The 24,554-nt window shown below is 39.9% G+C and overlaps 1 protein-coding gene across 1 annotated transcript in view; it reads left to right on the forward strand.

Annotated features, from left to right (window-relative positions):
• Positions 1-3,486, forward strand: part of ADGRG6 (adhesion G protein-coupled receptor G6) — a 108,858-nt gene extending 105,372 nt beyond the window's left edge. The window contains exon 25 of the mRNA XM_077782146.1: positions 750-3,486. Coding sequence (XP_077638272.1) covers positions 750-928 — 179 coding nt within the window. The 3' untranslated portion in view covers positions 929-3,486. The remainder of the gene's footprint in view (positions 1-749) is intronic.
• The last annotated feature ends 21,068 nt before the right edge of the window (positions 3,487-24,554 follow it).

Consider the following 24,554-nt stretch of genomic DNA (forward strand, 5'->3'; position numbering starts at 1 on the left):
CTTCTTATTTCTCGCTACGTTAGCTCTACCTACTGACCATTCTCTGAATGACACTAATGAGAGCCACCGAAGCAGACTTTCCCAGTCTGGCTGGGAATTGCCTTGCTTCTTTACCTCTTCACCTTCACCCTTGACATCTAGTTTGTGGACTCTGAAGGGAGGCCCAGTTGTTGCATCTTTTCCTCCCTACACTTTTCAGTCTGCACCCTCCACATTATGGAAAAAACAAGGTGAGGCCAGGCAAGCACAAAGTTTTGGCTCTGGTTATCTGCTTTAGGATGAAAGACATCCTCTGCTAAATTCAGCACAGATTATATTATTTCTGTGCATAGCTCAAAACATCCACTGTTGAAATAATTCTTTTCACAGTCATTCTACAGTACTTTAACGTGGAGATGCTATTTATGGAGATCCAGTGCTATCAAAATGTTTTTGGTTTGTAAGATTCAGAGCATCAGCAGCAAATGAATATATTAAAAGGTCATAGGAGTCAGTAACACTTCAGGCAAAATAATAGAGGGATAATTTAAAGAGATACCTGAAAAGTCTGCCCACAAAACCATGTATCTCAAAAGAATTTAGAAGAAGCAATCTCAAGCCAAAAAGTTTTTTGCTGACTTTTAGGGCAATAATTTAGTTCAGCAGTAGTGGCAATTGAAGGCATATCAATGTGAGAGTGACACATCTTTTAAACTATGAATTTGCTTAAGAAGCCCTAACTATTTCTTGTTGCTTTTTCCTCCTCTTAGAGAATGTTTTCCTTGACAAGCCATCTTCAAAATTTGCCCAAGAGGATGGAGAACAGACATCAATCATCCCTGTCCACCAGGTTATTGACAAAGTCAAAGGATACTGCAATCCTCACTCCGACAACTTCTATAAAAATATCATCATGTCTGACACATTTAGTCGCAGCACAAAATTCTAACTCGGTTTCTGATTTACTGAGTTATTTTTAAATCAAAGGAATACAAAAATTTTTCCTGGAATTGAGAATATTGGATGTCACAGAGTATGACCCATTCAGTTATTTTTTCCCAGTTTATAGTGTTCTCCTGCAAACAGCTTCCACTTCAGGACTGATTTTTTTAAGTTTTTACTGTTGTGGGAAACGACAATTTTTTACCATGGTATTGAGCTGTTTTTAAATGTGTGCCAGCCAGCATGATGCCTGGACAGCTAATTGTAATCCTGTGTAAATATCTTTTAAGACTGAAGAGCAACTTTAAATTATATAATCCAAACAGAAGTCTTGACTCCTGGAGAAAATAGCAGACATGTCATGCAGTATAGGCAAGCTTTTATTGAGCAGTTTGCTGATGGTCTTTTTGTTTTGAAAAATATGGATTTTCCCTATGGCATTTGTTAGATTCTTGCTTCTTGAATGTCTAGTGCTCTTTATTCATAAATTAGTAAAACCCTAGCACCACTTAAAGGGCTATTTTAAACTATTTTTGCCTAAATAGACCTGATCAGATAGACTTAGTCACCAAAACAGCATATGCTGTAAATGCAGACAAATTTGTATCCATATACATAGAAAAACAGTTTACACAGAGTTGTGTTTCAACATTTATTGATTGGTATGTATGAAATGTAGTGTCTTCCATCTCGAGTCTATGTTTAATGTTCTCTTCACAAAACAAAATAACAAAAAGACATTCAACTATATATAGATATATAAATATGTACCTAGAACTCTCTCTACACATATTTCTATAATAACACACACAGTAAATATCACAATGCATACAAGAGACAATCTAAAAACTACAGACGGTGCTAAAACTTAAGTTTAAATATTTAAATGCAAGATTAATTATTTGTAAACCCATGAGTTTGTCAGTCTCTGTACTTCACATATACTGTGTGTATAGACACCTCCATCAGATGGCATTGCAACATTAGGATAATCTGGAACATGTTTACCAAAAATAAACGTCTTTCTGGGCACGTAATGTTATCAGTATCCCTCTGTTGCCCTGTTCAATGACATGATTTGAGGTTTTTGGATGCACAGAGTTTAAATAGTGTTGAGGTAATATTAAGGAATTTCACATTGCTATACTGTGTCCATAATAGCACTGGGGGGTAGGGGGGGAGGTGTGCACAGAGAACAGACAAGAGCATAAAATGTTACTTGTTTTACTCTCTATAAATGTGTGACATATTAGCAAGTGACCTTGAGTGCCAAAAGGTCATCTCTCCTCATGAATTGTGTTTCACCCCATGACAAACTTCATAAAAATTGTAGCTGCACGTTTCTGAAGGCATATGCTGAAACATAAAAGTTTTTTCCAAGCACTGCATTCAGAGGAGAATGTTTTAATTTTTTAAATTACCCCTTTTTTTAACCAAAATATTTTTAGCCACATATTTAATTATTTGAATTCAGAGAGCATAAAATTGTGCTGAGATTTTTCAGTTGCCAAGCAGGTGGATGCTCAGTGATTAGGGATGTGGGTTTGTGCTTTCCCTGCTCTTTGCACGTGCTTTTGTGTGCAGAGATCATTTAATGCTGTGACCGCACAAATGGCACATTTGCCCTGGCTGCAAACACCTGGTGGGAGGAGGATGTCCCCATGTATTCCATGAGGAACACTGCTGTCACTACATGGACCTGAACCAAACCTCGGCCTCACAGCTGCAAATACGTTTGTGTCTATGAATGGAAGTCAGCCCCATTCACTCAAACTGTAATTAATAACAGTGATGAGTGTTGTCAGGTATCTTCAATAATTGAAATCATTTAGGCAGAGATTATGTACATCATTTGCTGAACTTATATTTTATCTTTCCATTTGCTTAACTACTGTAGGTAATAGTGTTCACATAGCAGCTTACTGTGAGATTTCTACCTGATTAAGATGTTCAAAAGTGAAGAGAAGGAAAACCAAACATTCCTTAAAAAAATGAGGAATCAATAAAACATAACAGATAAAAAAAAAAAAACACAGTATCCTGAATGAAGCTGAGCTGTAACCTGTAAGTTTAATGTACATCTACCTGTATTTTTGCTGAATTAAGATTTTTTTCTCTTTTTTTACTACCATGTAGTAATCTTAAACTGTCTGTGTCACTTAGCTGCTCTTGAATGCTCTCAATTCTACAATGTAAAGCTTCTGTTTTGCAGTTGACATGCTGTAACCTCCCTTGTACATATTTATTTATTTGTGAGGTTAAATATGTCAAATATACTTAGCACTGTAATGACTGTTCTTTTTACTTTAATGCTAAGTTTCTGCTTCATCATAGACAAAGAGGGAAAGAATAATTTCTTACATGTTTTTTTCTAAATAACTTGTGAAACAATTTACTGTAGCTCTATCTTTTGCAACTTTGAGGAAACTTGTCAGTGTAATTTGTGATACTAGTCAGTGAAATATAATGTAACAGCTTTGAAGATGGACTAAAATGGAAAGAAACCTTTTCAAGTAAACATTTTTTATGTTAGTGTTCCAAATAATTAAAGTCTTTTAATAGTGACTGGTTGACTTTTATTTTTCCTTTTTAGTGTTTAATGGCAAAAATTACACAGTGGAATTCTGGAAAATAATCTTGTGGTTTTTTACTTGAGACAGGTACACACTTAGCCAAAATGTTGGAAATAAATGTGCAAGACTAACTCCATCTCATCAGGGGAAGACATTTTGCAGAATATGCCTTTCCCTTTTGTAATTTACTTAATGCCACATTCAGTGAATGGCCTGGAAGTTGTGCAATCTCATTTATTTACAGTGGCAGTCATATAACAAAATTAAAAGAAAATCATTACAACAGTCAATATGCTGGGATGATATTTTAAAGTAATGCAAATGAATAATCTAAAACTCAGGAGTTACTCCTTTCTATATGTTTCTCTCCAGCTGAATGTAGTCCCTCATTATAAATAATTTCATTTGATCATTGCTGAAAATTTTCATTCAGTCAATCACTTGATTAATACACACTAATGTATAAACAATAAATGTCACACACTAATGGCCTACCTTTATTTGCTTACCTGTAAAGAAGATGGAAATATCCTGAAATGTGTCAGATTTGCTCCCCTGCATTTAAGTCTTATCACAGAAAATGCACAGAATATGAGGATTTAGCAGTGATACCTTTTAGAAAGCATTAAAAAGAACCCTGTGGGAAAAGTGGCACTTAATAATGAGGCTGCTGGGTGCACCTGTGAACAGTCTGTCTGTGTGTGCCTGTGGACAGTGAACACTACCCTTGGGCTTTATGCCTCAGAGTGTGGGAGGACCCTCTGAGGGAAGAAGCCCAGGGGTTTTTTTCCCAAGTAGAATTTTGGCAGATGCCAAACTTGTAAGGAATGATTTGCAGCTCTTGGGGGCGGATTTATTTTTCTCCTCATTTCATCACTTTTTAAATACCAAGAACAATTTTATTTTAATCCTCTACTGTTAACAGCTTCCTACTGTAACCCATTGAGTTACATAAAATGCCACTTAATTTTATTACTTTTGAAAGGCTGAGCTATAATCAGACACATCTATGTAACTTCAGGGACAGCTACCGAGTTACAGGGCAGCAATGTGTCATTCATGGAGTCATTATGAAAAGTTTTAATGTATGTTTTTATGCATTTGCTGTATGTAAAGACATAAACCCACATAAGGGTCAGCAAATTAGGCAAAGGGCTTGAAAGTTAATGCCAGGGAAGTCAATCATGCAAACCAGTCTGGGGAGCAGACCTTTCATGCCCAGAACTCCAGCTGCTGCTGTGCCAAGGAGGTTTTCCCCTTCACCTTCCACTTAGCCGGTCTTTGGTTACTCTGTCCATTTATTTTGTCAGATGTCCTGGAACCATCATGACACTTCCATCCTCAGGACAATATAGTGCTAGAGAAAGGGAAAGGGGGAAAAAAAGAAGAGAAAGGGAAACTGAAAATGAAAGAAGGGAAAAGGTAGTTGCCAAGGCCTGCTTTGCATCTTATGCTTTTTACATGATTTCTTGCCTCTTCCCCAGGTTGTGTCACCCTGACCAAAAATAGAGACAAGGCCATTGGCGTAGGTAGGACACACCACCGTGGCTGTTTGTGCATATGTCAATTTAAACTACTGTTTTTGTCTCTCCAGCTTTAAGTTGAAAATCTGTCATAGTTCTTAAAGGCAACACTTCCAGCATTTCCATGCTTGAAGATTAACCTAGAATAATATTTCTGCAGTTCAGGAAGAAGCTAATTCCTCTCATGATAAGAAATCAGACTGATAAGCACCACACCAGAAATAGTTAAATAAATCTCGTGGATGACCCTTCCTCAGATGCATCTTCTCACTCAAAGCAAATGCTGCTGTTGTTCTCACTAGAGAACAGTTTTAGTACTCATGGGGAGTGCACATGATGGTGCTGTCCATATGGATTGCTTAATCACAACCATCTGTGCTTAACCACAGCACTTTGAGTGACACAGTTTTCTCAAGGTGTGCTGAGTGATCTACCTTACAAATAAATGCCAGTTTGATTATTTAGATTGTAACAGATCGTCTGGACTTGGCACTTTTTATCCCAACTATTCCTGGTGGGCATTCTTAAAAACCATACCTTTAGATATAAAAGTGTTCTCAAATGTCCAAACTGTATTCTATACATTAAGTGTAGGAGAAAGAGCAACTCCTGCTAACTCTAGTCTGATGTTTTCTTTTGCTGCCAGGTTTCTCCCAATCTGGGAGCCCTCCAAAGTGAGGGGAAAAGGCAGCCATGGTAGGGGAGTCGATCCTGCTCTGTCCAGTGGTCAGAGGACTCCGACTGTCCCTGTCCTGCTGCATTTCACGGGTTTCCAGCACCAAGTGCAGTAAATGCAATAATATTTACAAGATTCTGCTCTGGTTTTTTTTTTTCTTCTTGTCTGGCTCCTGCTTTTCCAGCAGAGGGCAGTGGCATATTTCTAGTTATAAATCTGTTAAAATCCAGTGGAAATGCAGAAAGATTCCTCCATATGTGCACCCGCGCAGAAATAAGTAGGAGAGTTCATCCCAGGTTTGTCTATTATTTAGCAGTTACATCACCAGATAAAGCAAACACTCTGCACTCAGGGAAGTGAGGGGAGAGAGCTGTCTGCCTGCATTTGGGCATAGTTAGTGGAAAGAGCAATACAGAGTCTCTCTGTATTCTCTCTCATTGGTTGTTTCATTTTCTCCTTTATTTCTTTGAGAGGATGCAATGGAATTAGCAACTGCTACACTTCCATCAGCTGAGCAAACAGAACCAGCTCACCATTTCAGGCTTGTACACTGGCTTATTCCAATACTGGGCAAATGAGTTGATCTGCTGGAATGTCAGCCTATGACTCAGAAATTCAATGTATGCATAATAGTCCAAGGAGGAAAACATCGCAGCAGCTTTCTGTTGACAGTGACATGCAGATCCATACCTCCCTAGCACTTTTACCATCAAAGGCATCAGAACAGATCTGCTGTCAGCTGGTTCCTCTGTTCACATACTCCTTCCCCATGGCACATATTACCCAGTCAGCTCAAGAAAGGTGCAGAACTCCTGGGCTAAAGACCCAGCTGTAAAGCTGCCCCACGGCCATTCCATCATAGGGCAGGACTGACTAGGAAGCTGCTCCATTGGAAAGTGGCACCCTGTCAAAATTGAAATGTCTCATCTGCAATTCTGGCTTGTCCATGGACTCTCACTAGCATGTCCCTGTATGAGCACCAAGCTAAGGGGAGTCAAGTTGCCTGGGGGAGATGGAGAAGGGAAGGCAGGGAAAGACATGGCCTGCTCTAGCCTTACTTAATTTTTTTGGAGCATGGCTGCTGTGGCTGTGGAAGGAACAGTGGGAAGGGAGTCCCACAAAGGGTCAAGACTTGGTGTACACAGCAGAGCAGAAGATTAGTGTGACTGATGTCATTACACCATCATTTATCCAAAGATTCACGGTGTTGGTATAGCACGAGTTCAGTGTCACAGCACAGCTGTGTTCCTGGTGCATCATCTTTTGGTGTCCTTACATGAGCACAGCTCTAAACAAGGCAAGAGCCAGCATGAGCTCCCCAAAATTTGTCTGTCCTCCCTACAACTAATGCTCACTTCCCAGGAATGCAGACATGTCAGTAGACCTCGCAGTCTAGCTGCAAACATCTCATTGCTCAGATACAATGATTTTCTAGAATTTACCAAAGTACAGGGGAATCTGGGGATTATGCAGCACTGCCTGGGTCACAGAACCACAACCAACTGTATAGGACAGTGAGGATGCTCCAAAAAGAGGGCATGAAAAAAATAGCATTTGTAGAGCTTTGCAGGGGCTTCGGTACTGTGACTTTCCATGCAGAGTGCAACTAAAAGAGCTCTCAGAGAAGTTCTGTGCTTGCACAGGCCCAGGCTGAGCTCTGCAGAAAGGAGATCAAGGGGATGGAGTTCCAGCAGCCTTGCTGGACCTCAACCCATGAGTATCTTCTTCACCCTTTCTTTGATGAAAGCTAAGAGATGGTGGTAACTGTGGAGCAAGATTTGAAGCAGTCCAGCTAATACTTGTTAACAGGACTGAGGCTTAAAATTGCTTCAGGCAGACTGGGGCTTCAAATTGCCATCCAAAGCAGCCCCTAGCCCTTGCTATGGTTAGGTGACAGCTTTTGCCAGAGATGGGAAACTTATATTTATTTTAGCTAGAGTAGATCCTCCAGATCTGTGCACCAGTTTCAGATGGAGTTATGGTGATGTGGGTCTGTCATCGTACTCCACATCAGGAGTACCACCACAGACTCACATCATGGGCAGAACCAACAGAAAAGCCAAATGCACATTTTATTGCAGAAAAGATCAACCAGATAAAGATCAGCACAGGCAGTAGCAGCCTGTCCCTGAGATTTGACTGTTGGATACTGCTGCTGGATTACAGCCAGCTGATTTTAACACATCCCGCTCTTGTATTTTCATTGATTTTTCAGTGTTTTTTAAAGATGGGTCTTTTTCACTTTTCCACTTGCTTTCCCCAAACTGAAGCATGCTATAGTTCAAAGCAAATAGGCAATCCTCCACTCATATTTTATTCTATCAGATGTAGTATATGCAGTTTCCTACATTCATGCAAAGAGATCCTCTTGCTGCAATCAGACTGGACATCACTTGGGGACTAATCCAAAAACATGCTATTAATTGCCTCCTGAACAAGGCACAGGTGAAGGATATGTCCTAGTGAAGCACCAAAAGACTTTCAGGAGAAGACCCTCTGTCACTGGAGATGTCTAAGAACAGGCTAAACCTGGGCTTCCTAAACCCACGCATGTGGATGCCGCTATCAACACTGACAGCAGTATCAGGTGACACAGAGACAACCTCCGGTGATGATCCTCTTTAATTACATGGAGCTATTTTTACTAACACAGCACACCATTTGAGGAGGAAGGTGCTCCCACAATAAATTCATCCCTAACCTCTCTCCTGTCTTATTCGCTCCCTCAAATTTTCATCTGCAAACCCTTTGTCCATAACAACATCCACCAAATAGCTTCACCCCTCTGAACAAGGACCCCACAGGACCCCATCACACTCCCACACTACCAATAACCACTTTAGTCACCAGCCTATCCCTACTGCAGCAACAGCCCCTGACCATTTACTTACAGGAACAACCTCTGTAGGTAAAGCAGAGATGGCCACAACAGCAACAACCTCCCAGCTCTTGAGCAGCCTGGCACTGGCACGATGCTGTGGTGCAGCACTGACCTGCACATGTGCTGGAGGAGCAGATGCAGGCACTATAGCCACATCACCTCTGAGCCCTGGTCCCTTTTAGAGGTGGGTTGGCAAACCTCTGGGGTTTTAGGCATATGTATCTCAGGGTTGATTTTGACAGAGATTTTAAACAGGGAGGAAAAATAGACACCCTCCTGAGAACCCTTCTGGTTCCATTTTCCTTCAGATTAATGTCCAGTATAGGCTTCTGTGGGCTGTTTTCACTAGAAACCAAGGCTTCTCTCTGGCACTTTTATGGACCAGATTAAATCTGTGCCAGGGCTTTAGGTATTTGTTTTACTTTTTAACCTTTGCAATGAATTAATGCAGTTGCCTGTGTGAGCATGGCAGCTGTCACCTCCTTTGACTCTGCCAGGAAAACCAACAGGCCTTTTTTTTCCCAGTTAAAAGAAATAAATTCATTACTGAAGATGCTGCAAAAGGCATTTCAGTGTTTTATTTTGGTTAGGTTGAGAAAAGAAGGTGAGAAAGAAGCTTCAGGGATAATGTTCACATGAAGAAATTTGACTTAAACTATTGAGTTGACTCAAAATTTGACTTTGCCAGGGAAGGCAAGCATTAACTTCTCAAACACTTGGGCATGCAGTCACAGAGTCTGTTGCAGTGCTTCCTATTTAAGTAGCCATTTCAGCAGGTAGTCAGCAGGCAATGGGATGGGAAGAATATAAGGAACAACACAAACTGCACATCCAGCACATATACGCATCCCAGACAGGTCTGAAAAAATGGGCCACATGTTTGTTCTCTGCTTTCTTTTCTGAACCACTGTCTACACAAGCCATCACAAAAACAAAACACCAGCTTGAATTGTCCCAAAGTCAAGCTACAGAAACTAACAGATAGTTTTCCAGGATATTTGCAAATAAAAGCATCAACCCAGACCCACATACTGAGACATTTAATTAAATGACTTGTTTTTTTTTTTTATTTTTCATACCACAGGAAAAAAAATCTCCCTTTGGCAGAGAGTCCTTCCGCCTTAGATCTCGATCTCTGCCTAACAGGATTTTTATGCACACAAACCTTGAATTGTCTTGGTGCACACAAATCACGACAGATTTGGCTGCCTGATGATAGGAGCTGCAGTAGCTTATTCCCATAAACCAGACATTTCAATGTGTGTAGAGCAACCCTGTGACTGTGATTGGCATGTGGTTACTTCAACCAGCTTGTTTCTTCCATGACTGGCACAATGCCAAGAGAAGCATTTTAATATTAAGGTGGTTGTGGAAAAGCAGCAGATGCAATAGCTGAGAAACAAAAAAAATATTGCTTTATGAAGTGTTTTGGCTCATTTACCTGCAGTAATTACTTATTAATGACTAAGTGCCTGAGTTCAGGAAACAAAAGTTATTTGTCTTGTACAGTTTCATTTATCCGGTTTGGGATGGATAGGATCCACTAAACCAACACCCACATGTAAGGTAGGAAACTCACACAAATAGTTTTCCTCATATCGGCTAAATCAGGACAAGTATGCTTTAGCTCTTTTGCCCTACACTTGCAATTTATTTCTTAAGCCACACTATGTAAGAAGATGAGGAACATCAGCTTTAATCAGGTTGATCAGAACCCAGTACTGTGCACGGCCTCACCATATAGTTTAAGGGTTTCTACCTTGATTGGGCATTAGTGCTGTGGTTCCCAGAACTTGCTTATCTATTGCAACAAAAATGCACAATTACTATGGATTATCCATTTTAACATTTTATCAGGATCCGTTCAGCTGCACAGTGATCGCTTTTAAGTTGGAGTAGTTCCTTGGCATATCTTTTCACTGTGAGGTAGCAGAAGTTTAAAGCCATGGGTGGATGCTTCACCACCTGTATTCTCCTCAGCTGGCCTCTCATATCCAAAGTTGGACCTTTCCTCAAGCACTCAGACTGCCCTTTCCACAAATCTTGTGTCTCAGACTTACGATGAAGTTATTGTCATTTAAGAGTTTTGCCCTATCCTTCTGAGTCATTAGGACTGCCAAGGTGAATGTTCTTCATCCACCTCTTTTTCTCCAATATGTTTCACCTTTAAGTTGTAACAAGTTAAGAATTGAGCTGCCTGCTGCCAGCCCTCACTCAGCTGATGCATGGTGAATTGTTGTAGCAGAGCACTGTGCTCAGGACCTGAATGCAGGGATTTATAAAGGGTAACATGCTACTGATAGCTTCTTCTTGTACCTGTGAATCTGGGTGCACTTGTGGTATAAAAAACAATAATGATTGTCTTTGTGATGATTTTGCCCATAAGAATAAATTATTTCAGGGTAGAGGAATGAGGAAATAGTATTTGCTATTTGTACCCTTTATAGCTGAATGATCTCTGAATTAAAGTGAAATTATAATTTTTAAAAGGCAGAACATGAACTTACAAGACCATTGGATAACACATATGTAGTGTTTTAAAATACCTGAACTTTTTTGTGGGAGAAAAAAAAAAGAAATCCTTTACCATGCTGGATTTATCATACTTTTATCTGCAGAAGGAATGCTGTTTCCAAGTTTATGGCAGTGGAGTTTTAGATGAAAACAGATTTCAAAGTCCTGAGGAAAGAAAAGGGCATTGCATCTGATCAGTTACAGCACGAGAAAGAATGAAGAGGCACTCCTCTGTCTGAGAGATATGCAAACATCTGCAAGTATGCTTACTAAAAAGTAAATCAACCATCTCCACTTGTCCTGATCAATGCATCAATTGCAAGAAACTATCAGACACTTTAAACCAATAGCAAATTTATAGTAAGGACTCAGGAATGAGCCAAAACTGAAAAATCAAGGCAAAGAGCAGCCCTAAGTTGCATCATTTATCTCTTGAAAATGTGAAACTCTGATGTATAAGCCATCCCAAATCTGGTCCCAAAGGCCAGATTGGGATGGATAGGATCCACTAGGATCCACTAGAGGGTGGCTTCTGTGACACTGCACCAGGCAGACTGGTCACTCATCAGACTTACAATGAGACGTCCAGGTTTGACCATGAGCCTGCTGGGACAGTTTGTGAGGGGCTTGGCACATGGCTTGGCCTCTGAGGAAGGGACCTGCCAGTGCCCTCCTCTGAGCCACCTTTCTCCTGAAAAACGGGGAGCGAGGGAGAAGTGAGTTGTTTAACGTGTAGCCTGATTTGTTGATACTCTGTAAATCCTTACTGCTGCACTCTGTCACCAAGCAGGGCCTGACAAGGGACAGGTGCCACGGCATTACCAGGGCAATAGAGCACTAGCAAATCCTGAATGCCGTGAGCCCAGCTCAACCTGCTCAGTGGGATCTTTCTGGAGCACCGCAGGATTTCCCCTCCCAGGAAACTGCATTACAGAGTGGGACATCTCCCCTTTCCTTCATGCCTGGCCCTTTTCATCTTGTGGTTGCTATGCCGCTGAAACAAAATGTTCCTCCTGACAGCAGTGCTAAGCAAAGCTCAGTTTCTGCAGGATCATTATTCCGGCTCTCATCTTGTCCTCAAACTTCCCGTGGATCTCCCGGCGAGCGCCGGCACTGCGAGCGCACCGGCGCTCGGAGGCAGGCAGGAGATGCTGCTCTCCGAGCGCCCCGCCGGCACCCTCAGATCTTCCTGTCTATCTCAGCGCCAGGCTGCGATAAAGACCCATCCGTGACCCTCAGCACGTCCCTCGCTCCCCCGGGGAGCACGGAGCTGGCTCCGGAGCGGCCTCTGTTCGCACCGGCCCCGGCACAAAGCCGGCCCGGGCACAAAGCCCGGCGCGTCCCGGGGCTGCGGGGAGCTGGGGGTGCGCCGGCATCCGCGACGATTGAAAATAAACCACCTCAGCCCGAGGGACTGAAACAGGCAGGAAAAATCCTATCTGGAAATGCAGAGGAATTACCAGTGATAAGCAGCCGCGGAGGAAGCAGTGATAAGGCATGTGGGAAGCCTTTACCAGAAGCCATGCTGCTGGCTGCTGTGCTCATTTGCCTTCTGTAGCCACGGAAGTGTCAGAAATGCGAAAGTGGAAGTTTTACCTTTCTTTGCTTTGTTTCCTCTCTGTGAAAAGGGCTGCCAAGTGCTTGCCTCAATAAGCCCAGTTCAACTTCTGTATGCAGCTGTTCATGAAAACACGCATTTTAGAGGGAAAGCAAGGCAAAAAAGTCACCAAGATTCACCTATGACCCTAAAGAGATCACAAGTTATGACCAAAGCTTTTCCTAGGAAATCTGTCACACACCAAATGTGAAACTTCTGTCTAGTATAATTGGCTTTAAATTCAGGTAAAGATTCAGACAAATTGATGCATAAGCTATAGGACAAAAAAGGCATTAAAAAGAAGCAAGAGAAAATGCTGGAAAGGTCTCAAATATTTTATTGGAATATGCTAACAAATTATATATTTTTAATTATTCTTTAACTCTTTTCAATTTTAAACAAAAACAGTATATACAAAAAACACACAAACGCTGACAGATGTTTTCCTTTTACATATTTATGCTTCTGAAAAGAAAACCACTATAGGAAATAATGATCAAAACATTTTATTTTTTGTCAGAAATCACCACTTGTTCCACATTGATTTCAAGCCTGTGCTTTCCTGAGTTCAGAGAAGCCCTTCCGTGCCTGAGCAGTGCCACCGGACAGAAAGCAGTGCTGAGGATAACACATTTTTCCTGTTCTGGAAATTTTTTCCTGCTTAATAGAGGGAAAATCCATTTAAATAAGAATTTCCACCAGAGGATCTAATAACTTAAGGCAGTAGAAGAAGGTTTTTCTGAACTCACTCGGTGCAGAGATCCAACAACTGAGGACATTGCAGGCTGGAGTGTATGGCTGAATCCAAAATAATAGTTTTACTGTCCTTTGAGTGGACAAGTAAGGCTGCAGTAGTCAGTCTCAGAGCTACCTCTGCCTCCTGCCATCCCCTCAGGCAGCTTCATGAGCAGTCTTACCTGTTTTGTAGGGTTTCATATGGCTCTTTGCTTGTATGAATTTTGTCTCACCTAGTATCTGCAGAGTTACTGAGTTTACATGTTGTGCATGCAAAACTAAATTCTCAACACATCTTCAAACCTACTGCCTGCATCTGGCTTCCACAAAGCACTAGGGCTGCAGGGAAGCCACCTAGCTCCTGTAGCAGTGTCACCCCAAAACAAAAATGGCCTTTTGACTTGTAGGCCATTCCTTGGGGCAGTACTCTTTGGTGTGAGGTGTGTGAGTCAACCCTCTATCTGCTACCTCCTGTTGGATAACTGTTGGGCTCAGAAAAATTGGAACATCCTCAAGAAAAAGCAGGGAAAAAAGAAATCCATATGGAGGAACTGAATAATAAATAGCTGCAGCAGAAATGCCTCAGTTGAAACTGCTCCAGTTCTGGAGCACCTGGCTGTGATTTGAAGGGGCCTGTAACCATCTCAGAGTCAGTTTTAGCCTCTTCTTTAAATTCTCTGAGAATATTCGGTAAATAAGTTTTAGATGTCTTTGTGATGTTATTGCTCATCTGTAACAATTTTTGCCACTTCACTTCACTTCTATATTTGCATAGTGTCTGGGGCTTTTTAGCATACCAGATAGACTGCTCTGTGAAGAAGACAGGCTTCCCATGACAACTTGATACACAGAGGTGCAGAGCAAAGCTGCTGTGCTTCCCACCCCACATCCAAGTGCTTCAATGTAAACCACTTTCAGGTTTACATTATTTGAGCAGGATGAGAAAATAATTGCTTCTCCTCCTTAATAGTGGTTATCAGCACCATTCTCATTCCAAATTCAAGACACAGCTATTGTAACAGCTACTGAAATGAAATTAATTCTACCCTAACTGAAACCAGAACAGGAGCCCAGAAAAAAACATCCATAGGAAACAGACATTTGCTATAGTCTCACTCAGCAGCAAAAGTAGTAACTCTCTGAACATTGGCAGAACACCACTTAAGGCAATCCATAAAAGTAAGAAAAGGTTTGGTTGACTGGACATGCTGCTTCTTGTCCTGTATCTGCCTGATGGAGAATTCAGTCTCTAGTATGGCCAAACCAGCACATTCTACAATGTTAAATTGCTTGGATAAACATCCTCCTGAAAATAATTAAAAGTTCGTAATAAATTTCAATGTGATCGTGCATTTCAATTCTTTTCTTTCTGGTCATTTGGTCAAAAGAGGTTTTAAATATCTTGTTGTGAAATTTTGAGAAATATATTTGCAAATTCTAGGGTCAAAAATTCCTAGGAACTTGTACAGGATGTAACCAATCAATTTCTCCAAATAAGCAGAGTATTTACTTACTGCATTCACTAGATCCAATTCTGTCATACTTGCCTAATTTTTAATCTAAAGATTGCTTACCTTAAGTAATGTTTACTGCTTTTTGACACTGTTTGAGAGATGCATCAAAAAAATGAGAGGAAATTACCATTATACAAAACGTCAATCAAATTCTCAGAATAGTCTGATCAAAAATAGGAATAATTTTCTCTAAGTACCACAAGATTAAATAATAATACCACTAGGTTGTCTTCTAATTGCATTCTGCTTCTTTGAACAATTAGATGCACTTACGTTTTCAAGCACTTCTCTGCAAACATGAGGATTAGAAATGAATGCATTACTTTTTAAATGCAATTAAGACAAGCAAACAAACAATCTCAGCTTCAGTTGGCATAAATAAGCACAGTCATATTGATGGAATTAGTCTATGCTGAACTGTTTCCATTAATAATCACAAGTTCTTCCCATACATCTTTTTCCCACTTCATTTATCTCACGTGCCACTTCTTTCCCAATCCTGTAATGAATTCTAAAGAATTAAGTTATGAATTGTTACAAAGACACACATTTTCCTCGGACAGCCTGAACTCTTTGCCTTGAATGACAACTGATGCAGCTGCAGGATAAAACCTCCCTGCAAGAGGTCTTCTCCTAGTGTCTATAACTACTTGTAGTAAACATTCTCAAAAACCTGAGCAGTTAACTTAGGATCTCACTGTGGTCTTGCAATGCACCACAACTGATTTCAGTGTAACAGCAGTGCTATAAGACCTCAGGTTAGGTCAAAATTATCCCCACAGGCTCCAGCGACCTGATATGCACCTACATGGGGCGAGCAACACAGTTGTAGGAGTGCAAACACACACATTCCTATCTCTCTGCTAATTCTGCCTTGGTTTTGGTTGTCTCACTCTACTTGCTGCTTTTCTTTTATGGGTCACTTGGGAGGTCAAGGTCAGGGGGACAGTGCTGGATCTCATCCTGGGAAAGCTGCAGTTCCTTTCGTGTTTACCTGCTTGGACCCAATGATTCTTAGCAGACTTTGAGGGCTCTGTGTGCTCTTTTCTTGCTGGAGTCCAGACCTGTTCCTTCTCCTCTCAGAAAACAAAACAGCCCAGACCACAGGATTGGAAAAACTGAAGATGATTTGTGGCCTTGGCACTCTGCTTTCTCCCCATTTTCGGGAGCTTGTTCTTGTTTTCATTTCTCTATCACCTTTTTTGGGGCAGGAGCAAGTCTAAGTGCTATAAGCTGTCTCCTCATAAGGTTTTATTTCTCAGCTTGATAGTCCTGTAACATGACTTTATTGCTCATAGCATTTTATAGCCACAAATAATGTAACTGTCTTTTGGTGCCTGGTTGCCAGAATAGCAAAGAAGTGCTAAGTGAAAGGCCTATTTTGCATTAGCCATAATCCCTTTTAAACTGAGTGCTTCAATTTGTAATTTCCTGCCCTAAACTACTGGTGTTTCTTTTTGTTTAACTTCTATGTTGAAAATACCTCATTTCAGATGTTTTAACACAGTAATGCTTCTACATATGTTTAAAAATTCCAATTTTAATATAGTTTTAGAGTTCAAAACTGCTTTATAGGCTGGCTCACTGCATCTTTTCTTTCTTCTTCTTTTATTCTTTTATAAAAAGCAAATTCCAGTTGTGAGTTCATGAGCTGTAATAGAAAGAACATGCATATCTGGGCTCAATAGACTACAAGTAAAATTTACAGTTTATGAAGGGGAATTCTTTCCATGGATTCTTTTCTTCTAGTTCACCAGACAGAAGCAATTTTCTGGTTTATTCTCCATCCCTTTCCAGAGGTTCTGTTTCAGCAATAGACCAGGTTCCCCTCCCTGCCACCCAAGGATTGCAAAATGCTGGCAACGCTTCAGCTCCTGATAAGGCTTTTCAAACAAGTGCAGCACATTCCAGTATAGAACTGATGTAATTTAGGGGAAGAGCATGGAGGAGAAATAAAAATCTCCTCTAAAAATAAAAGAAAAGAAGAGAAGGTGACCATCGCTTCAGGATACTGCCAGCCAGAGTAAACAGTATCTCTCCTACTGTGGCTTTGTATGTGCAGAGGGTGGTGCAAGGGAAACCCAGAAATTCTCTGTCTCTGAGGGTGGACGTGACTCTTTGAGTCACCTTTCCACCCAGTGCTGTGCATGGGCACATGCACCACAGAGGGAAAGGGAAAGCTAGGACTTTTCTAGAAGACAGCTCTGAGTGAGAACTGAGGTCCTGGAGTGGCCAGTCCCTTTCTCCTTTCACCATCAGTGTTAGTGTATAAAAGAAATGCACCAGCTGGGGTTTGGTGCATGGCAAACTGACATCATCAGACTGAAAGGCCCTGAACAAGGCACTGATGATTATGTTTTTCACTCTTGCCCTCCAGAGAACCTCGATCTTTCTCAAATAGCACAGAAAGGAACTTCCTAAAGTAGCAAGGGAATATAATAAATGCAACTGCAATACAGCATCTGTAGAGAAACACGTAAGAGTACTGTGAGGGGAAAAAAAAAAGACAAAGAGAAAAGGTTAAAACTTTATATTTGCATAAATAAAATATAATCATTTATGCTAGATTTAGCCATGCAGTATTAAAATTCATTTCTTGTCCAAAACATACTATTTTGCCTATGTTTCACAAGTTCAGATGTGAATTCTCAAGAGATTTAAACCCTGTTTTTTTGTCTTGCATAAAACAGAAGGATTTAAGTGTTTATATATGCTTCTATTTCCAATCTTATCATTTTTGCAACATATCTGAGTTTCTTTTGCTTTTTTGATTGCATAGTGAGAAAGATACAATTTATATTTATTGGTCTGTATTTTATATGTATTGTCAGTATGACAGTAGCCATGTTTCAAATATTTTAAGATAAAATTCATTAGTGCAGAGTGATTAAGAAAGCAGAAAACATATAAAGTGGTTTCATGAATTCTGCATCTCTTTCCAATTTTTCCATTAAAATTTCTAATCACAACAAAATGCCAGACTGACTATTCATCCATCTGTTGTCTGGCCAACAGAAGATATGTACTTTGGTACTCTGGGAAAAAGAATATAAAACAAGGCATATTGGAAGTGAGTGCTGGTATCTCCCTCATACCCATTCCCTCTGTGCAGTAGTCTACATTATATTTCATCTATAATTTTATTCCTCTGTTGCTCCATACTGTGATATCACACTTCAGTTATCTGAAGTGTGCCATCTTACTGTCATCTTTGCCCTGAGCATCCCAAATCACCATCAGGCTTCACCACCTCTGTTGTGCTCACAAATCATGTATGGGTAAATTTAACAGTACAGCCTGCAGTAATGTGTCTATCATGGGGCTGCATTAGTAACCTCATCCCATTGCTAAAAGTTTTCATTCTCTATCTTTTAGCAGTTATTTCCCCCAAAGGGGTTTCTTTCCTAGTTGGAGGGAGTTTTAAGAGTTTTTAGTGTTTTTAACTTGGCTAATGATCTTGCTGAAAGCTGGTAGAAAGTCCATATATACTACATGGATCCACATATATTGCTTATTAAGGACTCTAACAGCTCTGTGAGGCATAACTGCCTTGATAATATGCATACTGCCTGTTCCTTTTTGTAATTATTTTTATATGTATTGTGTACGCTTATATATATATGTAGAGTATGTATATATGTATATATGTATATATGTATATATGTATATATAATGTATTATCAAATATCTGTTTGAACCCTTTTAACTGATTTTCCAGAATGAAAAATTAGACCCACTTGTCTACACATTCCAAGACCAGTCTTAAGTGACTGAAGTTGTTTTTGTCAGCTTTCCTTTCTTTGATATTGTGCAAGGTTTAAACTATACATTATTCCCATGTGCAATAGTTTAGTAATGTTTTGTTTGAGATTCTTCAGAATTCATGGCACCATCAGTATCTCATCCAGGTGATCTGTAAAATCTGTCCTTCTTCACTCAAAAGCCTGAAATGGAAATATCTCCAGGAAATTCTATTATGATTTGCATGGTAGTCTGACCTGAAAAATATGTGGGGTTTTCTGCTTTGAAAAACTCTTTCATATCATTTATGTCTAAGGCATTCTCCAGCCAATGAAAGGAAAAGGCATCATGTCTTTTTCTGGGATCCTCCTTTCCTTCAGGCTGCTGCACAGCAGCAGTCCGTCTCTGGGTCCCACACCATGTCTGACCAGCCTTCTCTCCCATGGCTCTTAACTCATAGCATCAGGAGAAGAATGGTTTAATGACCTTCTCTATCCAAATCTCATTGCTTTTTGTTGGTGGCTACAAGGTACCCCAGGCAGAGCCAGCCATTTAGCATTACACCCCTAAAAGTCTATGTGTAATCTATACATGCTGCCACTCCAGCCTCAGCATCATCTGTAATGTCAATGAAGCCCGTGCCTATTGAGGTCTGGTACTGGTGCTGCCCCACCATAGGTGTTCCACAGCTGATTGGATACTGAAGGAGTCTTGCAACAGCCTATCAAAAAAAACCAAACCAAACCAAACCAAACAAACAAACAAACAAACAAAAAAAAAAAAAAAAAAAAAAACAAACACCAAAAAAACCCCAAAAAAACCAAACTTGATCTAGGCATGTTTAATGGAGTATTTAAGGTAAGAGACATTGAAAAATTAAGACATTTGAGGAGAAGGACAAAAAAACACTTCATTTTTAAATGACAAAGGAAAAGGGAGTATTCTGCTGGAGTTGAACTGTGCATTCTGATGCAATAAATTTCCATTTCTTAGCAATTATGCCTGGATTCCCACTTTCCATAATTATGATTCCTAAAATGCAAGAGGAAGTAATAGCCTCATAGATATGAATTTAAGTGAGGCTAGATGAATCACTAGAAATATCATGAGAGAGCCCTGCTGGAGTGAAAAGTCTGAATAAGATGGATTAACAGGATCTTTCTAGCTCCAGCTTCCATGCTTTAACTAAGATTTTCCAGAGTTTACTAAGAGTGCTAATTCACAACTTTTCCCCACATGCACACTCTTCTTTAGACAGTCTAATATTTGCTACGTCAGCAGAAAGGATGCAGGTTTTCCTGAGTCTTTGTCCTCATTCAGGTTCATCCCCTCCCTCCTCCTCAGAGGTGTGTGTAGCTTGACTATAAATGACAAATATGCATAATTTTGAACAACACAGGGGAACGCATTCTGGACTTTCCTCAGCTCTTTTCAGTATTTTCCTCAACTTCCTTATCATCCCTAGTCCACGATAATTTGGCTTTTTTTTTTACTGCCCCGAAAACCCCCTTACTTGGGGAGAAGAAATAATTCACAGCTGGTATATTCCTTAGTGCTTTTGCCAATTAAAACACAGAGCTTGCCTTTTACTGGCAACATGGTTCTCATGATTCAAGCCACTTGGCTCTTCTGTTAGCTCTCTGGCATGTAAAGGAAAATTCACACCAGTGAAGAAGAGGACCATCTAGTCGTTAAATATATTTATTTGAATATTTAAGTCTTTGGCTGCAGAGAAGTTGGGAAAGCTCCATATTTAACAGGGGGTTTACTGAAACCACACCCACAGACAGGACTTTTGCAATTTGCTGACACCTTTGCTGAACACCCTTCTGTAAAAGAAAGGGGCAGCTCTGGATTGTAAGAGACACTGAAGTATAAAACCAATCCTTTCTAAGGTGTGACTGCAAGGTGTTACTGGCAGAACAGGAAATCCAATTCCCAATGATACCACATGAGGTTATAAGGAAATTATTCTTCTGTTAGTCAAAGAGACTCCAGGTAATAAGCTGGAAGTCAAACACAATGATCCAGGGCTTGACTGGAAGTAATGTGCGACCGGTCATGTCTCACACACCAAGCACTTTCAGACTCAGACCATCCATCCTCTCTGGGATCTTTAGGCCTGAGCTGAACCTTGTTTCTTCTCAAAGAAGCTGTGTTTGGAGCACTGACTCAGCAGCTGAAGGACCACTTGTCCAGAGTGTTCTAAGAGATATAGCACAAACTAGGAGCTCTACTTGTCACAAGTGCTCCTGGCAACGTGGTCCCTCCTGATTCCTCCTCCTTCCTGTAACTGCCATGAGCCAAGGCAGCATCCTTTATGTGTCCTCTTATGACACTTTCCTGTCATGAAACAGAAGAAACCCGACAGGTCTATATATGAGATAAAATTGAAAAATACAAAAATCAAAATCATTCAGTAGACACGCAAAGCAAAGAAAACATTTTTAAATTCTTTTTCTTCTTCACAATGAAATCTACTGTACCATAAGAATTGTTGCAACATTAAACAGAGAACTTAGATAAAATCAAAAGCAAGACAGGAAATACAGTAAAGGAGTAATTTTTGATCTTTCCAAAAGATTTAAATTTGAATGAAGTTTTAAATACAAAAGGGTAGGCAAAACTCCAATAATTTAACAGCTGTAATCTTTGAGCAAATCAAATGAAAAAAACTCCTTAAAATAATATTTTCCTAAGGAATGATCAAATAAATCAGTCAAATACCTGGAAAAGAAGGTATTTTATTAAGAATTGGGAAAGTCCTCTGAGAAAGACTTCACAGGATTGTCTAGATGAGAAAAAGCAGTACTGGGATGACATAAAATCCTTTCTTTTTTCCTGCTCTACACATGTAAATTATAAGGGAAAATGTGTTTCTTCTATGACAATGTTAAAAATTCATCTATACAAATCTGAACTGACATGAGTGACAACTGTCAAGGTTCAAATCCATTTTCCTAATGAACCTTATTAATCACAAATAAACAGGTTTAACAGGAGAGACCTATTCACTAAAACAATCCATCACAATTGGTTAAAATGCCCAGTAGTTCTTAGAAAATTAATCCTGATTTTCAAAGAAAATACACACAATGTTGGTCACTGGCACCACTGAGTTGTGATGACCACCAGTGTCCAAGCTGACATTGCCCACAGGAATTGCCAGTTTTGTGCTAGAGTAACTCATAAAAAAAACCCCAAACACACTATATTCAAGGACTTGTTACCCAGACACTTTTTCATATTTATAAGACCATCTCTATACTAATTCAATAATGTCTTTCGAAAACTAATTTAAAAAGTAAAATATCCCCAACTCAACAGAACAAATATTTTTTAAATTTGTTTTATCCTTGGCCAAGGTCTAGCCTTTAGCCGGCCAACAAATAAGTAAGTTTATGTAAGCTAAATAAGCTTTCAGGATCCACCTATTTTCTTCATCATTAAAGGGAAAAACATATTAAATTTAGAAATATTCCCCCATGCCCTAAAACATCTCATCAATCACAGACTTGTGTTTGTGTTGACATCTTTTTCTTTTCCCTCCAAAGAAAGGAAGCTGGCTAAGCAGAGCATCTGCCTAGAGCCAATCTTTTTCCTGAAGGAATCTGGTGCTTATTTGAGTGAAATGGAACTACCAGTTTTTCAGCAAATATTTTTGAGAGGGGAATATGAATAAAGGCATTAAAAGTAATTTCCTAGTCATTTTAAACACTTGCATAAGCAGAGCTTCTCTTTCTCCAAAATGGCAATAGGCCATTTGATAGTAAGTCTTTCTCTTTGAAGACTTATCTATAGCCCACAGTTCAGTCTAGGGCTATAGATATGTTTGCTATATGTTCAACATACGTCATGAAAAATTCCACCCCTCAAAAGAATTTTCAAACACTGAGGGACCCAACTTGAAGAAAATGAGAAAAATAGACAGGAAGGAGACATATTTGTGCCATTTCTGTTACCTATTGCACATAAAAGAGAAGTAAACTCCATTGGAGAAGGGAAAGGAAAGTTTAGGATGGACTGTATAACAGCATTTAGCTGACTTGAAGGACCAAACCCTGCTTTGTGACTTAGAATTCAAAACATGAATGTATTCTTCTATAGTGTGTTTTTAGAGGTATTAAAAAAAATATAAAGTAAAAACTTAGATAAGAACAAATCAGGTATGCCTCCATTTTTGTGCACCAATATGCTAAACAGCCCATTAAAAATCTTTTTCAGTTGCCTTCTTCGAGAAAAGATTGGAAGTATTTGCAGGTAGCACTGAGCACAGCTGAGACACTTAGAGAAAAAACAGTGATTTAATCTGTCATGTTGCATTTCCTTAGCTTTTGCCACTTACCACCACAGCCTCTAAATACCTGCCTCTGGGCAATGCAATGCTCCCACAGCCTTGGTCATATTGAGCTTCCCAGCACCCAACTCGTCCCCAGGACTCCTAGGGCCCACAGAAGGCTGATTCTGGCCATGGGTATGCCTGCAAGCAAATTCAGTTTAGCAGTTAAAGCACATGGGAAACGCGGGACTGGCTTCAAGGTTCTCTTGGCTTGGAAAAAGTGAAGGCCATTTTTCTTCATCTGAATTCAGCTTACATGTGAGCTATCCTCCTGTCAGCCCAGGCTGGAAAATTTGAGGGTTCTGTATCTGATCCTACATCCTCCCCATCCAACCTATCAAAGTTGTTAATGTGATACTGCCTCCCTCATTTTTTCTTTTTCTCAAATCTGTTCCCTTGTTCCATTTGTCTTCTCTCAGTCTCTGGCTACTGTCATGGGTTGCAGCTCCACAGATGACCACTGGTTTGGTTTCACCACAGAGAGATGAGGTTTGACTGGGAATGAGGAAGGACAGAGATGTTCTCTGATGTTGCTCTCAGCAGTCTGGTCAGTGCTTTCTTCTCACTCTGCCCTACCATTGCCATCTCGATTCCTCCAGGCCTTGCCCTGGAAATTCACTTCAATGGAATGACTTCCAGGGTGTGGAGATATTATTCAGGCTTTCACTTACAAACTGAGGATCCCATGAACATCTGTCACACTCTATGAGGGCCATAGAGTCCCAGTGAAGGCTTTACCTCATGCTTGATGTTGGAGCTGATGTCTCAGCTGCAGTTAGATGCCAGAAAAACCTTCTGGAGGGGCAGGGAGGGAAAGCTGTGTGACAGGACTGTAATGAAAGCATGAAAAGATGTGATGTAATGATTTTGAAATTTCTAATGCATCAGAATGCAAAGCATATGTTTAAGTTTCAAATTAAAAACACTTAAGGATATTCAGTACTTTAAAAAAAAGATTGTTTTTTCTAGAGAAAAATGTTTTTCCTACTGCCATCAGTGAAGAACATGTTAATGAAAACAAATTTCCCATGGACCTTTGATGTCATCTGAAAGCAAGATGAGAAATTGCTGTTCCGATTTAGACTTTGCTTTTCGTGATGCAAGATGTCACTAGCATGATATTATACCACCACTTCCATGGTCTATATTTATCCAGCACTCATATCCTGACTGGGTTTTAAAATTTGATTAATTCCTTCTGCATCCCCCACAAAAATGTAAGCATCACTTGCGTCATGAGAACACAATGACGATTTCTTGTACATTGTTTGTACTTTTATAAATGAAATGCAATTCTCCACCTCACTTCTCAAATTGTCCACCAAGAAAATGAATAGTAAATTCATACACTTAATGCAATATTTACAGTATTCCAGAATGTCTTATCTAATGCTTATGTTTCAATGAATTACTTACAATATATATTTAATCACAAGCAGTGATGATTACCATTGCAATGGACAGTAGCAAATTAACCCCATGTAATGCCTTATAGTGAGGAAAAAAAATTGGTAAGCAATGTACTACTGAAGTTAAGTCA

This window comes from Lonchura striata, chromosome 3 (assembly GCF_046129695.1).
Source record: "Lonchura striata isolate bLonStr1 chromosome 3, bLonStr1.mat, whole genome shotgun sequence".
Lineage (NCBI taxonomy): Eukaryota > Metazoa > Chordata > Aves > Passeriformes > Estrildidae > Lonchura > Lonchura striata.